The sequence below is a fragment of the Jaculus jaculus genome, chromosome 5, assembly GCF_020740685.1.
Source record: "Jaculus jaculus isolate mJacJac1 chromosome 5, mJacJac1.mat.Y.cur, whole genome shotgun sequence".
In the NCBI taxonomy this organism is placed as follows: Eukaryota; Metazoa; Chordata; class Mammalia; order Rodentia; family Dipodidae; genus Jaculus; species Jaculus jaculus.
Genome location: NC_059106.1, coordinates 40,915,248 through 40,928,510, shown reverse-complemented (window position 1 = coordinate 40,928,510; position 13,263 = coordinate 40,915,248). Strand labels below are relative to the sequence as shown.

The 13,263-nt window shown below is 50.5% G+C and overlaps 1 protein-coding gene across 5 annotated transcripts in view; it reads right to left on the bottom strand.

Annotated features, from left to right (window-relative positions):
* The window catches only part of Kcnab2 (potassium voltage-gated channel subfamily A regulatory beta subunit 2), a 95,605-nt gene that overhangs the window by 24,453 nt on the left and 57,889 nt on the right, over positions 1-13,263 (bottom strand). For all 5 annotated transcript variants that reach the window (XM_045150462.1, XM_004657699.2, XM_045150464.1 and 2 more), the window contains one exon: positions 568-611. In XM_045150462.1, coding sequence (XP_045006397.1) covers positions 568-611 — 44 coding nt within the window. The remainder of the gene's footprint in view (positions 1-567; positions 612-13,263) is intronic.

Here is a 13,263-nt window from a genome sequence, read left to right as displayed (position 1 = left end):
GCCTCAAAATGAAAACAAAACAACCCCCACCTCCTCTGGAGCCAGTGCTGCTATGGCCTCTGGTAGAGGCACACCCTGCTGCTTGGGGAGCAGAACGTGGGGTGCCTTCCTGATGATAGGGTCTTGCTGAGAAAAGGCTGGGTAGTGGTGCTGAGGCAGGAGGGAACACATTACGTGCACCCAGGAAGTGGAGGATGGGGGTTCTGACAACAGAGTTCGTATCTGATGAAAAGACAATGGAAAGACTGAATGACCTTTGCTAGGGGACCGTCTCCACGAAGCTGGGTTCGACACGGAAGTAAAGATATCTTCCTGACCCAGAGCTGCTGACTTTCTGCGGGGTGAGGTTATGTGCAAAGGACTTCTGGTGTTCTCCTGGCCTCCTCAGCTAAGGCTAGAGCTCTGTCCCCCTCCTTCTTCTTGCCTTCTAGTTACCATAGCAACCCAGCCTCCCAGAATCCTGGGCTCTGGGTATAGTTTCCCTGCAAAGGAGGGGCTGGTTTTCCTGTAGCCTCTGTGTGTCTGGTGGTGAGGGGTTCCTTGGTACTGAAGCGCTCTGGTACTTACCAAGCCCCAGACAGGAGACCCGAAGACCAGATTTACCCAGATTCCTGAAAAACAAACACTGAGTGAGTCTTCAGCTCAGGAAGGATGTCATCAGCCAGGCTCAGACACCCATGCCTGTCCCTTGTCCACTTCACCCAATCAACATGTATTCCAAGGCCCTGAAAGGCACAGGGGACCTTCAGAGAGAGGCCTCTGCTAACCCAGCCTACGGGTGACTTGTCAGCTGTACCCCTCGGCCCTCACTGGGCTTGGCCACATTGCTGATGTGTTGTGCTAGAGGCCAGCAGAGAGGCTATAGACCAGTCTTGAGGACAGATGACATTAATGCTGGGGGCTGCTGTCTTGATACATGGGGTGTGATGTGACTGACTCTGGCCTACGGTGTGTCCATAGGGTCCCTGTGCAAGTTCTCTCCCTGCTTCTCACAGCTGATCTCTGTCCTCAGGTTTCTCCGAGGCTGATAGTTCATCAGTGAGTTAGTTCTGGCTCCTCCACAGCCCGGCACAGTAGCCCATGTTCTAACCATGCATGGTAACCCACATCCCTACACATATGCGTGGCTGTCCAGCCCCATTACGGGCCCATGGATGTACCCATATGGTGGGACACACCCCAGAGCACCCAAATGGGCCTTAGACTATCATTCCCATCTTTAAGAGATTGTGGAGCGTGACAGCTCTCTGCAGAAGCTGGCTTCCCTGTCCTAACACAGGCTGTCTGAAAACCCATTGGGCAGTAGCAGACCAGGACCCTACAGCACCCTGTTACTGGGTCCTTTTTGATCAGCTGTGTGGCGGGCCTCCTGCTTGTGTGATTCCATGACTCCCCAGTACAAAAGTTATACTGAGGTCATTCCATGAACTGGAGATTGGGGTCTCCCTGGAAGTCAGCTCTGAGCTCCCACCACCCTCTGTGGTGCTCCATGCCCATTCTGTTTATGGAGAACACAGGCACGGCCTGCCCAGATGGGAAAGCTGACAAAGCAGTAAGGGTGTCACAGTTCCACCTGAGCTCTGCCCCATCTGGGGTCAGACTCTACTTCCCTCGTGGGCTTCTACTGCTGGTGTCTGGCTAAAAGCTACTCCTGGGAACAACAGGTCATTTCCAGATGACGAGAATCAACAGAGGGTGCAATATTCCCCAGGGCTACTCTATTTCTAACCTCAGTTTGAGGCCAGCCTCGGCTACATGAGACCCTACGACAAGCAAGCAAACAAAAACAAACTAACATATGCTGAACAGAAGGAGAGTAGGCGGTGGACTTAATGTAACAACAGACTGGTGACTCGGGAGTCTGAATGAAGGAAACACAAGAGTCTGGGGGAGTGTAATGGCATTTCTAGGTGCTTTGAAACTTTAGTTTCGAAAGGATTTGAATTATTCTTTTTACAAATTATTGAGGAGAAAACAAACCAAACTCAAACAACCCAAGCTGGTTGTGGTGGCCCGTGCCTATCACATAACCATTTGAGGGGCTAGGACAGGAAGACTGCCAAGGACTACAGAGTGAGGTCCTGCCTCAACCCAACGAACAAACGAACAAACCAACCTTCAACAAATAAACCAGTTCAACTATAGTTCACTCCTTCCACAGGAGGGATTGCTCCCCAAATGAAAACTTAGAAGTGGCCTCTTTTAGGAAGGGAAGAAATGCCGTGATGAAGCTCTGAAGCCAGGACAGGCTGGACCACCTTCCTGGCTGCATGGGCCTAGGCAGGTCACGTGACATCATGAAGCCTGTTTTGGTCTGCAGGCTGGGTTACTGATGCCACAGCAAGGATGCTGGCTGTCGTGAGGATGGATGGGACCATGCACGGGGTTGGGGAGGGGGCCGCAGGACACTGACTCTCGTGTGTCTTGTTTCCCAAAGGGGCAGGCGCCCAAGACAGACAGTGGATGATGTACAAGAGGTGTTTTCCCTTGCACAAAACTAACAATAAACAGATCAAATAGATTTTAATAAGCTGGACATGGTGGTATGTACCTATGGTCCAGCACTTGGAAGGTTGAGGCAGGAAGGATGCCAAAAGTATAGATCAGTCTGGGTTATGTAGCAAGATCCTGACTCAAAAAGCCAAAACAAAAACAAACAAAAACTAGTAGAGGTTTGAGAAATGGCTGAACAGTTAAAGCACTTGCTGCAAAGCCTGCCCATGTAGGTTCAATTCTCCAGTACCCACGTAAAGCCAGACACACAAAGTGGTACATGCATCTGGAATTCGTATGCAGTGGTAAGAGACTCTGGTGAGCCCATAGTCTCTCTTTCTCTCCCATCTTTCTTAAATAAATAAATATTTTAAGAAATGAATAGGCTTTAATACTTCTTTTTGTTTTGTTTTTTTGAGTTAGGGTTTCACTCTAGTCAAGGCGGACCTGGGATTCACTATGTAATCTCAGGGTGGCCTTGAAGTCATGGCAATCCTTCTACCTCTGCCTCCCTAGTGCTGGGATTAGAGGTGTGCACCACCACACCTGGCTGGATTTAATACTTCTATACTAAAAAGGGAAATGAGGGTTCTGGGACTTTCTCCTTTATAAATAATCTGTGAATTCATTTCATAGTGCCGTAAGTGTTGCGTGTATCAGCCAACCCGGAGACGTGCGACTGGAGCTGGCATGAAAGGCAGGACTGTGTCAGGCATGGAATGCGCAAAGCCAGATCCTAAGCAGGTCAGGAAACTTCCCCCATGCTAGAAAGAAAGTCATAGTAGTGGGACAAGGTGACATTTCTCAGTGACCAGGGGAAGGGACTGAAGGTCAGTGGTTCTTGTGAGTGGGGCCACTGTCTTCTCTGAGAATTGGATCAACAATACAGACTTCTTTTTCTGGGGGGGGGGGTATGCACAGACACAAACATCCTCAAGTTCCTGTTTGTAGTGTCTCAGGTTTGCAGAGCCCTGGACCTCACTGGGCACCCAGTCTGGGTAGAGCCAGGTGTTCAGACTGGGCTCCTACCTCTGCAAAACCACACGCACAAATGACCAGGGGCAGCAAATTCCTGACTAATCTAGGTTAAAAAGCAGGCTTCAGGCATGTTCTCCTGAAAATCCTCCTTTATGATGTTATGCTGGAGCTGGGATTTGAACCTAGGTCCTCAAATGCTGGAACACAACATGTTCAGGGGGCCAGAGTGGCCTTCAACAGCAGTCAGGTGAGGAGATGAAGCAAGAGGCTGAGCCCACCCGGATCCATGGCTGAAAAGCAGGCACCTGTTGTCCAACAGTTTGGGGCGGCACCCAGAGAGTCGGTCCTTGCTCAAGTCTCACCCTGCAATGCACACACTTTCTGGGACAGGCTGCGTGCAGGGTGGGGGTCAGGGAGTGTGGCTCTGCGACAGCCTCTCCCACCCACCGCCCACAGGAATCCTCTAACAAAACTAGGACACCACACGATGCTGCAATTACCCCGCTCAACTTGTTTCCCTGTTAAGATGATGGTATTAGTTCTGCCATCTGCTGCCAGGCTTCTGGAGAAGGAATGAGAAGGGACAGGGAACCTCTGGGCAGAAAGCTTTATGCAGAGGGCTGCTGAGCAGGGGTGGAGACAGCCACAGTTACAGCTGGGCCTGGATGGGGGGCTGCTAGCATACCACTGCCCACGATTTCAGGATATGAAAATTACCTACAGATTTATTTCCCCTAATCAGAACATGCCATAGTAATATCATAGTTGGTCTGAGTCGTTAAGTCCAAATGCAGTTGGTCTGTGCTGACTGGCCTCACATTTCTCCCAGGGTCTGTGAATTCACAGACATTGCCTTGGCCAGAAGCAGGCATGGATGCCAGAACTGCAGCTGATGCCAGGGAGTTAGATAGGAGGGTTACCTAGGTTACAAGGAAAACTGCAGATGCATCCTGATAGCTACGTCTCCTGTCGGCCAGCATGCCCTTTGTGGTTAAGCACCCTTGAAGCACATGTTAGCTTGCTCCAGCTGTATCGGTAACTCAGGCGCCATGGAATTCACCCACACGTGTGCACTGGCCAAGGGTCTGAATCCTCAAAAGACCCTGGTGTTGGGCTGGAGAGCTGATTTCAGCAGTGGAGAGCACTTTTCACACGAGCATCAGGGCCTGAGTTCTGTTCCCAGCATTCACATACCTAGGTGAGTGTGGCTATGCACATCTGGTGGGGAGCAGAGACCACGGAATTTCTGGGGCTCGTGGAAACGTCAAGATCTGGACTCAGTAAGAGACTCGTTCTCAAGGAAAAAGCAGGTGAGCATAGGAGGAGAGATGCCCATTGCTCTCCTCTGGTCTCCACACACACGTCGTGGGTGGGTGTGCACATCTGTGTGCACATAGGTACACACCACACATACTACACAGGCACACACATGCACACTAAAGACCCTGATGTCACTGTACCATCTGCATTATCATCTTGACACTCCTCCTTGATGTAGTGATCATAGGAAGAAATACCCTAAAAAGGAGAACTGGTCCATCATGATATGGGAGGCAAAAAGGGTCACCTAAACCCACCTCATAAATATTCATAACATTTCCTTAAAATCCACCATGCAGGAACCCCTGGCATGCTCTCTGCCTTTGGGACAGCCCACCTCAATCTCTGCTTGGGGGTGTTAATTTGGCTAGGCTTTGCTGAACAAACTGCACAAACTGTTTATGACTCTTGACGGAATTCCTTCGAGAAGACCAGAATCAGGGGGGCTGTGATACAGCCACCGACTTCTTCATGCCCCTAAATGCTGTACCTCAGACTTCATGAAGGGCAGGAGCTTCAGGCTCCCAGAAAGCTATAGTCTTTTTAAAGAGTTCAGAGAGTTTCCTTTTAGCCATCTGGCAGAGGACAAAAATTAGATCATGTGAAGCTTCCGGAAGACCACCTCATCTTCACTGGTCCGAGGAGTGAGAGAGGCAGGTGTTTCCCTGGCAGCATCTTGCGCCTGTCAGTCATGCATGCTGTGCTGTGGGTGTCATCTGTTTGCAGGTCTGCTCCCTCCCAGACTCTGGGCTCCCCAAGGATGGACAGAGGGTTCTTTCTTTACCTTCTCTGGATTGAGTATGTCTTGAAACCTCTGGCAAGAGTTGGGCACCTGCACTTGGTATCTCTAGCTTCCTACATCCTGTAGGCTATAAAGCTTCACTGGACAGATGTGTCTGGAGGGGCCGTGGGAAAGAGCCAACTTCCCAGGGAGGCGGGTGGTACTGGGATCAGGCTTATCTTATCCATGGTTCCTACATGGGACAGTCACTGTATGCCTGCTTGTGAGGCTGGTGCCCAGGAGGCTGGAGAGGAGACAGACAAGGGGCACAATGGGTTACGGCTTGGATTCCCACTCTCTTCTCAGGTGCTAGGAAACTACACCTCATCCACCTCTCTCTAGACGAGACCAAGAACAGCTCACCAGACCCAACTGGGAGAAAGGCTCTGCTTGCTCTATTGGGCAGATGGGGCCCTGCAGCTAGGAGGAGCCCTCACTGCCTGGTCTTGCCCTTCCTGTTTTCTCTGTGTACATGCATATATGGAGATACACATAGAGAAATGGATACAGACACACATGTACACACATATACATATATGATGGGCATACATATGTACCCATATATACATATACATACACAAACACATATACACACACATACAGACATGGATACAAGAACACAGATAAATGTGTGGGACATCATCTGGTGCATGTTGCCCAAGGGAGGATAACGGATGCTGGGGTCCGGGGGCAATGACCTAGAGTCCCCAGAAGGAGCAGGCAGTGTGGTTTGATGTGTTGAATGGCTATTGGAGACAAACTCCAGAAAGAAAACAAACAGGAGGAAGAGGACAGCTGCTACCATCCCACTCTGGGGCCCGGGAGACAAGGCTTGGGACTGACCGAGTCTCAACCTTCTTACCAGCTCTGCCAGGTGTTAAGCGCCCCTGGCAGCACAAACTGCCCGGGTTGCTGGGAGGGATACGCGGGCGGGAGCTGGGAGGGCCAGTCCCCACCCGGCGGAACCGGCCGCCCCGCATACCTATATTTCATCCCTGGCTGCTTCACGTTGGTGTCGCCAGTGCTGGCGACACTCTGCACCGACAGCTGTCCCAAGCTCCGGGCCACCATGGCCACAGCGCGGAAGCGGCCACGGGTGCCTGGGCTAGGACTGCTGGCTGTCGGTCGGCCCAGTCGCTCCTCGGGGCCCCGGGTCTTGAGGCTGTGCTCCGAGCACACGAAGGACACCTGCATGGTGTGGCTGGGCTCAACTCTTGGCTGCCTGTCCCCTCCTGCTGTTCTCAGAAAGTCATGAGTCCCTTAGGAGCCCTGCTCTGTCCCGGACAAGACTTTATCCCAGAAGGCAAGGCAGCGGTGGAAGAGCCGCTGTTCTTCAGAGCGAGGAGTTCTGCAGGCAGTCAAGCAATCGCCTGGGCGAAGGGCATCAGATTTCCGGATGGAGCAAGGCAAGACTTTATCCAGAGAGTCCAAGACCGAGGGGGGGAGACAGGAGTCCAGAAGGGAGGAGCCATCTCCGCATCTTCTCACATCTCCCCTGCTCGTGCTGGGCTTTCCTTGTTCTGCTGTCCTCTGGCCTTGGCTGTCCCAAGAGTGCTGGGCAGGGCTGGGCTGTGAAGCACTCCTGACTGATGGGCATAACAGCTTCCCTCTGTCAAGAGAAGGAGTCCTCCCTGCCGGACTTCTCTGCTTGCTGGGTCTCCCGGGGCGGTGACCTGGGGCTGAATGGAGCTGCTGGGACTGCCCTCCTGGGGACAGCAGCTCATGGGGTCTTTGGAAGCAGCTGCCTTTCCAGGCTTCCCTGTGCTTGCCGGCTCTGCACATGGGGTGTCAGAGGCTCCTGCCGAGTCAGTGAGTGGCCAGTGAGAGGCACAGGCGGCGCTGGAGATTTATTATTAATGACGTACGATGCACAGCCGCCTGCCCGGCTGGTCCCTGGGGGCCGGAGCTGGCTGCTCCACGTTGACCTGCGCAGCCTGAGGCCTGGCAGGCGATGCTGGCTCAGCCAGAGCCTCCCTTGAGCCAGTGCACGGCTCTACCTACTCCGGGCCAAGTCACCAGGAATAGGGAGAAGTACCCACTCTGACTTGATGACAATGTCATGATGGTTAAGGAAGGAAGCCGGGTCAAAGAAACAGAAGTGCGAGCACCTGGAATACTATAGCTCTTACAGAACGTATCTGTAAGTCTTCAGGAGTGAATGAGCCCCTTCCTCACCCCCACCTCACCTTTCTCAGCATCAAGAGAGGCTGGCTTTGCCCTCTGGCCTCCAGTGGCCCCCCTCATGTCCACCCAGCAGGTGAGTCCTGGCCAAAGCTTCCTTTGGAACCCTTCTTACCTTGCCAGGAGGGGCTGAGGAAGAACACTGGGAGAGGAAGGTGATTGGGGGGGGGTCTATCTAACTTGGTTCTGCTGCTCATTTACTGTGTGACAACAGGTGGGAGGCCACCTTCTCTGGGCCTCCACTGACAAAATGGGAGGTATGTCCTGAGGAGCCGCTCTGGGGGTGGACCTACAGGGGTGAGAAAGGAAGCCACCCGGGTGCACTGCTTTTTGGTACAGAAGTTAAGGATTCAACTGTTTATCCTGGCTAGGTCCTCCTTCCCCTGAGCCGGGCAGCCTCTGGGCTTCACCAAAGGTGTACTCTAGGCTAGGGCATGCACACCAAGCACTCAGGGTCTCACCTGGCTAAAACTGCACACATCGAAGGATCCCTCTACACAAACGCTCAGGCTTTCCCGCGTCAGGATCTGCAGCAGGTCTGAAGGTGCAGTTCCTCCCCCACCCACGCAGTGTTCTGCCCTGAAGGCTCCCTGTGAACTTGGGCCTGATGCAACAATGAGAGCCAGTCTCTGAGGATGGAAGTGGACCTGGGCAAAGAGGTTGGGAGGGCAAAGCAGGTACCTTTGTCAAGGATGCTGTGGCTACTTACAGAGAGGGTAGCCAGGGCTCTCAGGATCACCCACAAACCCAGTCTGCCTTCTTCCTGCCTCAGCAAGGTTTACCGGCCTTGGTCCCTGCTCTTTAAAGGCCCTGGGTGGGATGGCAGGTTTGGGAGGACAGCCAAATCCCTCCTTGTTTTCATTTGAGAAAGAGGAGAGAAAGACAGAATATGAATGAATGAATATGAATATGGGTGTTCCAGGGCCTCCTGCCTCTGCAAAAAGACTCCAGATGCATGCACCATTTTGTGCATCTAACTTTAAACGGATACTGGGTAATCAGACTCAGGCAGGCAGGCTTTGCAAGAAAGCACCTTTAACCACAGAGACCCCTCTCTTTAGCTCCCTGAGTCCTTTCTTAAGGTTGAACTCTGAGATTCAAAAACAATGGCCCTGGCCTTTCAGGGCACTGCCAAAGAGGTCACAGAAAGTGATGAATCTCCTCCCCACGTAGGGGACTCTCCCTGTGGTATGGGCAGGGCCATACCTATCCCAGCCTCCCCTGAATATGCAAAATCTGAGTCCATAAGGAACTTGCTCTAGCTAATACCTCACAGAATGTTCACCCATGCTCTCCCTTCTTTCTACACAAAGGGCTGCATTTATTCATTCCTTCACAGAGCTTTTGAGCAGGTGCTGAGACACCTACCTGCATGGTGCTCACCCTCCAGGTAGGACTGCTCAGGGTCTGATCAGGACACCAGGGAGCCTCTCAAACATGCAGAGTCCTGGTCCCTCCTGAGACCTTCAGTGTCTGCGTCCCCAGGTAGACCCTGGAAGTTGTTTTCACCAGGAGCTTTGAGCTGTCCTCTCTGGTCTATCATGATGTAGAAATGTCTGCTCCTTTCTTCCTTACACACTTTGGCATCTCATAAGGGCTGGGGCCTCACTGTTCCTCAAAGGCCACTCTTTGTCCTTTCCCATCAAACCCTTTCTTTCCAACTAGTTTTTTTTTTTTTTTTTTTTTTTGAGGTAGGGTCTCACTCTGGCTCAGGCTGACCTGGGATTCACTATGTAGTCTCAGGGTGGCCTCGAACTCTCGGCGATCCTCCTACCTCTGCCTCCCGAGTGCTGGGATTAAAGGCGTGCGCCACCACACCCGGCTCCAACTAGTTTTTTGATGTCATATTTTTTTTTGTCCTCCTCCATCTATGACATATTAGTGGGCCCAATACGTGGGTCTTGTGCAGGTAATGACAGCTGCTGTGAAGTCACGAGTGCACCGGCCACTTTGTGTCTACAAGACAGCGTTCCATAGCACTCCTCCCCATCCTTCAGCTCAGACATTCTTCCCACAGTGGTCTCAAGGGACAAGCAGGATGCCATCCTGCATCAAGGGTTGCTCTTAACCAGATGGTGTGGTGTTAAGTGCACCAGAGTCACAGTCACCACAGGATCAAATGCAGCTGCCTCACCTCATGACCAGCTGTTCTCCTAGCTATGTGCCCAGGGAACTGAAAAACATATGCTCTCATAAACACTTGAATGTGAATGTCCCTAACAGCACTATGCACAATATCTAAAAGGTGGGACCAACTCAAAAGCCCACCAGCAGACAAATGGATAACAACATATGCTGCATATCCACACAGTGGAATACTATTCAGCCATAGGAAGAGTGAATTTTTAAAAAAGGAATGAATTTTTTTTGACACATTACAACATGGATGAACCTGGAAAGCAATTCTGTTGAAAGAAGCCCGTTGCAAAAGACCACATCCTAGGCTTTCATTTCTACTGGGTTCTGGGAGTGGGGACGCTCATGCAGGCAGAAGGCAGGGCGGTGGTTGCCACGGTGGGCTGGGTGGAGAAGGCAGCGGCCATCCTGGCATTCGGTACAATGATGGCTGCACCAGCCTGAGCACACTGAACTGCTGAATCACTTCTTCTTTTCCTTCTTTTTCTCTTTCCTTCCTGTGCTAAGGATCGAACCCAAGGCCTCAGGAGGAAAGCTTCTTCAACTCTTTCCCATGTATTTATTTAATTTGAGGCAATCTCACTTTAGCCCAGGCTGACCTGGAACTCACTCTGTAGCCCCAGGCTGGCCTTGAACTCATAGTGATCCTCCTACCTCAGCCTTCTACGTGGTGGGATTAAAGGCGTGTGCCATCATGCCTGGATCCAATATTAGTTTATTTTTTAAAATTTAAAAATATTTTATTTATTTATTTGAGTGAGGAAGGGGGGAGGAGAGTGGGAGCACCAGGGCCTCTGGCCACTGCAAACAAACTCCAGACACATGCGCCACCTCGTGCATCTGGTTATGTGGGAACTGAGGAATTCAACTTGGGTTCTTAGGCTTCACAGGCAAGTGCCTTAACCACTAAGCCCTGTCTCCAGCCCTCCAATTTTATTTTGACATACAGTTGAAGTTGGCAAAGCAGGTCTTGAACTTGGGATCCTTCTACCTCAGCCTCCCGAGTAGCTGGGATTACAGGAATGTGCCACCACAGCTGGCACACTACTGTGCGTAAGTGGATTGTAGGCTGTGGGGAGGACACCTCGATAAAGGTGCTTCCGCACTCTCCACTCCATGTCCTTCAGAAGCTTCCGGGCCTTTGTTCCTGTTCTGTGTGAACATGCCCTTCCCACTTCTTTACCTTTATTCTTATTTTTATTTTGGCCACGCTTCAAACTAGAAACCCCTTCCTTCTCTGGGTACCACAGACACCATTCTCCCCAGGGATACTAAGAGAGTGGTACTCTTGGCTGGTGGTCATCACAGCATCCCCAAATATGCCACAGAGTCAAGTGCCCACCAGCCTGTCAATGACTGTTAAACCAACAAACCAGGGAAGGAGTCAGGGTAGTCCTGACTGCAGTGATGGACAGAGATGGGCAAATGGCCTCTCACTGAGAATATGGAGTGTCTTCTGAGAGTCTAGGACACTGGCTTTCCCCCCTGAGTTTCCCTCCTCAGCCCTGCTGGGGGCTTCAAGCTGCTGAATTTAGTTATGTACCTACTGACCTTATTTTCACTTGCCATTTTTCCATGTTTGTTATTATCTGTGTTGTGGCGGGTCAGGAGCTCAAGGCCAGCCTCAGCTATAGAGGATGTTCAGCCTGGGATATATGAAATCCTGACCCAAACAAGCAACACACACACACATACACACACTGGTTATTTATCTGAAATTTCAATTTAACAGGGCACATTCTATTTTCATTTGCTACATCTGAAAGTCCTATAAAGACTGGGTGGGGATGGTCTCTTATGGCCAACTGGTTTTGACAAGACTTGTGCCCGTAGCTACAGGTAGGAACATTCCATATTTGTAATCTACAAAGATTTTATGTTGGCCAGGAGAAAGTTGGCTAGGTAGGGAGCTGTCCCAGGTGCTGAATCCAAAGAGGCTTGAGCAGAATATTCTTTTGCCATCCTAAGAGAAGTCAGCTCTTCATGCCTGCCCTCCAGACACACAGGCCATTTCCTGTAGAACCTTTGCTATCATAGGTACAGGCTGATGCAGCCACTTCTGTGGCCACTCACTAAAAACCACTTCCAAGGGGCTGGGGAGATGGCTCAGTGGTTAAAAGTGCTTGCTTGCAAGACTGCCAACCCAGTTTGCTCCTCCTCAGCACCCACACAAAGTAGTGTGTGCATCTGTATTTCCAATGCACCTACAGTAATGGGAAGAGAAGCCAGAATAGGCTTGAAGGTCAATGAGACTGAAGCTCATGGTGGCACAAAACAAGGAACCCATCTCAAAAAGAAGGTGGGTGAAGAGAACCAATACTCCAGGTTGTTTTTCTGACCTCCCTCCACCATACACTGTTGCAGACCTGTGTTCAAACACACACACACTTAAAAAACCACTTCCCCCTCAAGTTTGGACAGACAGGCCAAATGACTGAACGAGTGCAATAGTGGCATGTCTGCTCTGGGAGAAACCAACTGCTCTCTAATTGGACTGAAGGACCGCTCTATGGGAGGGAATACATGTCTGGTACTGAAAACCTAATCAAAAGCCTATGGCAGGGGAGGTCATGAGCCTTAGGGGTATAAAGTCTGCTCTTGTCTGGATAAATGTATTTATTATTCTCACCAAATTGCTCTGAAAGCACTACACTTTAATGTTCATATATTAATGCTACTCTTACTTCTGGTTAGAGAAGCTTCTCTTTTCAGATGGTGATGACCACTTGGATGACCCCAAAAACAGCATAATGCTGAGAAGAAGGGACAGAGGAGTGTCCAGCACTGAAACATCTCACACCCTCCAAGGCTCAGGGTCCATTGCGGAAAAGGTGGTGGAAAGAATGTAAGAGCCAAAGAAAGGGTATGACTCTTTACAATACGACTGTTCAGACAGAAATTGGCTTTGATATCCAGGACCTCACAGTGCCTATCAATATCTACACAAGACCCTCATAATAGGAGAAAAAGATGATGACATCAAATTAAAAGACAAACTAATAGAGAGAGGGAGGGAATATGATGGAGAGCAGAGTTGTGAAGGGAAAAGTGGGGGAGTAGAAGGAAATATCATGGTTTATTGTCTATAAGTACAGAAGTTGTCTATTTATGACAAAAGGAATCTAGCACTGAAAAAAACAAAACAAAACAACAACAAAAAACAGCTCACTTTAAGGACATGAAAGGAAGAACAATACAATACAATCCGTGTTTCTCTTTCCAGAATGGATTTTTCTCCGAGAGATGGTGAGCTGTGGTATTTTTGCTAATTTGTGCTTAGCCAACTCTTAGTGACTAATTCTTCCCAGTGAACTTGCAAGAGACGAAACACTGCACTTATCTCCTCACAAAGTCCCTCCCCCACAAGAAACTAC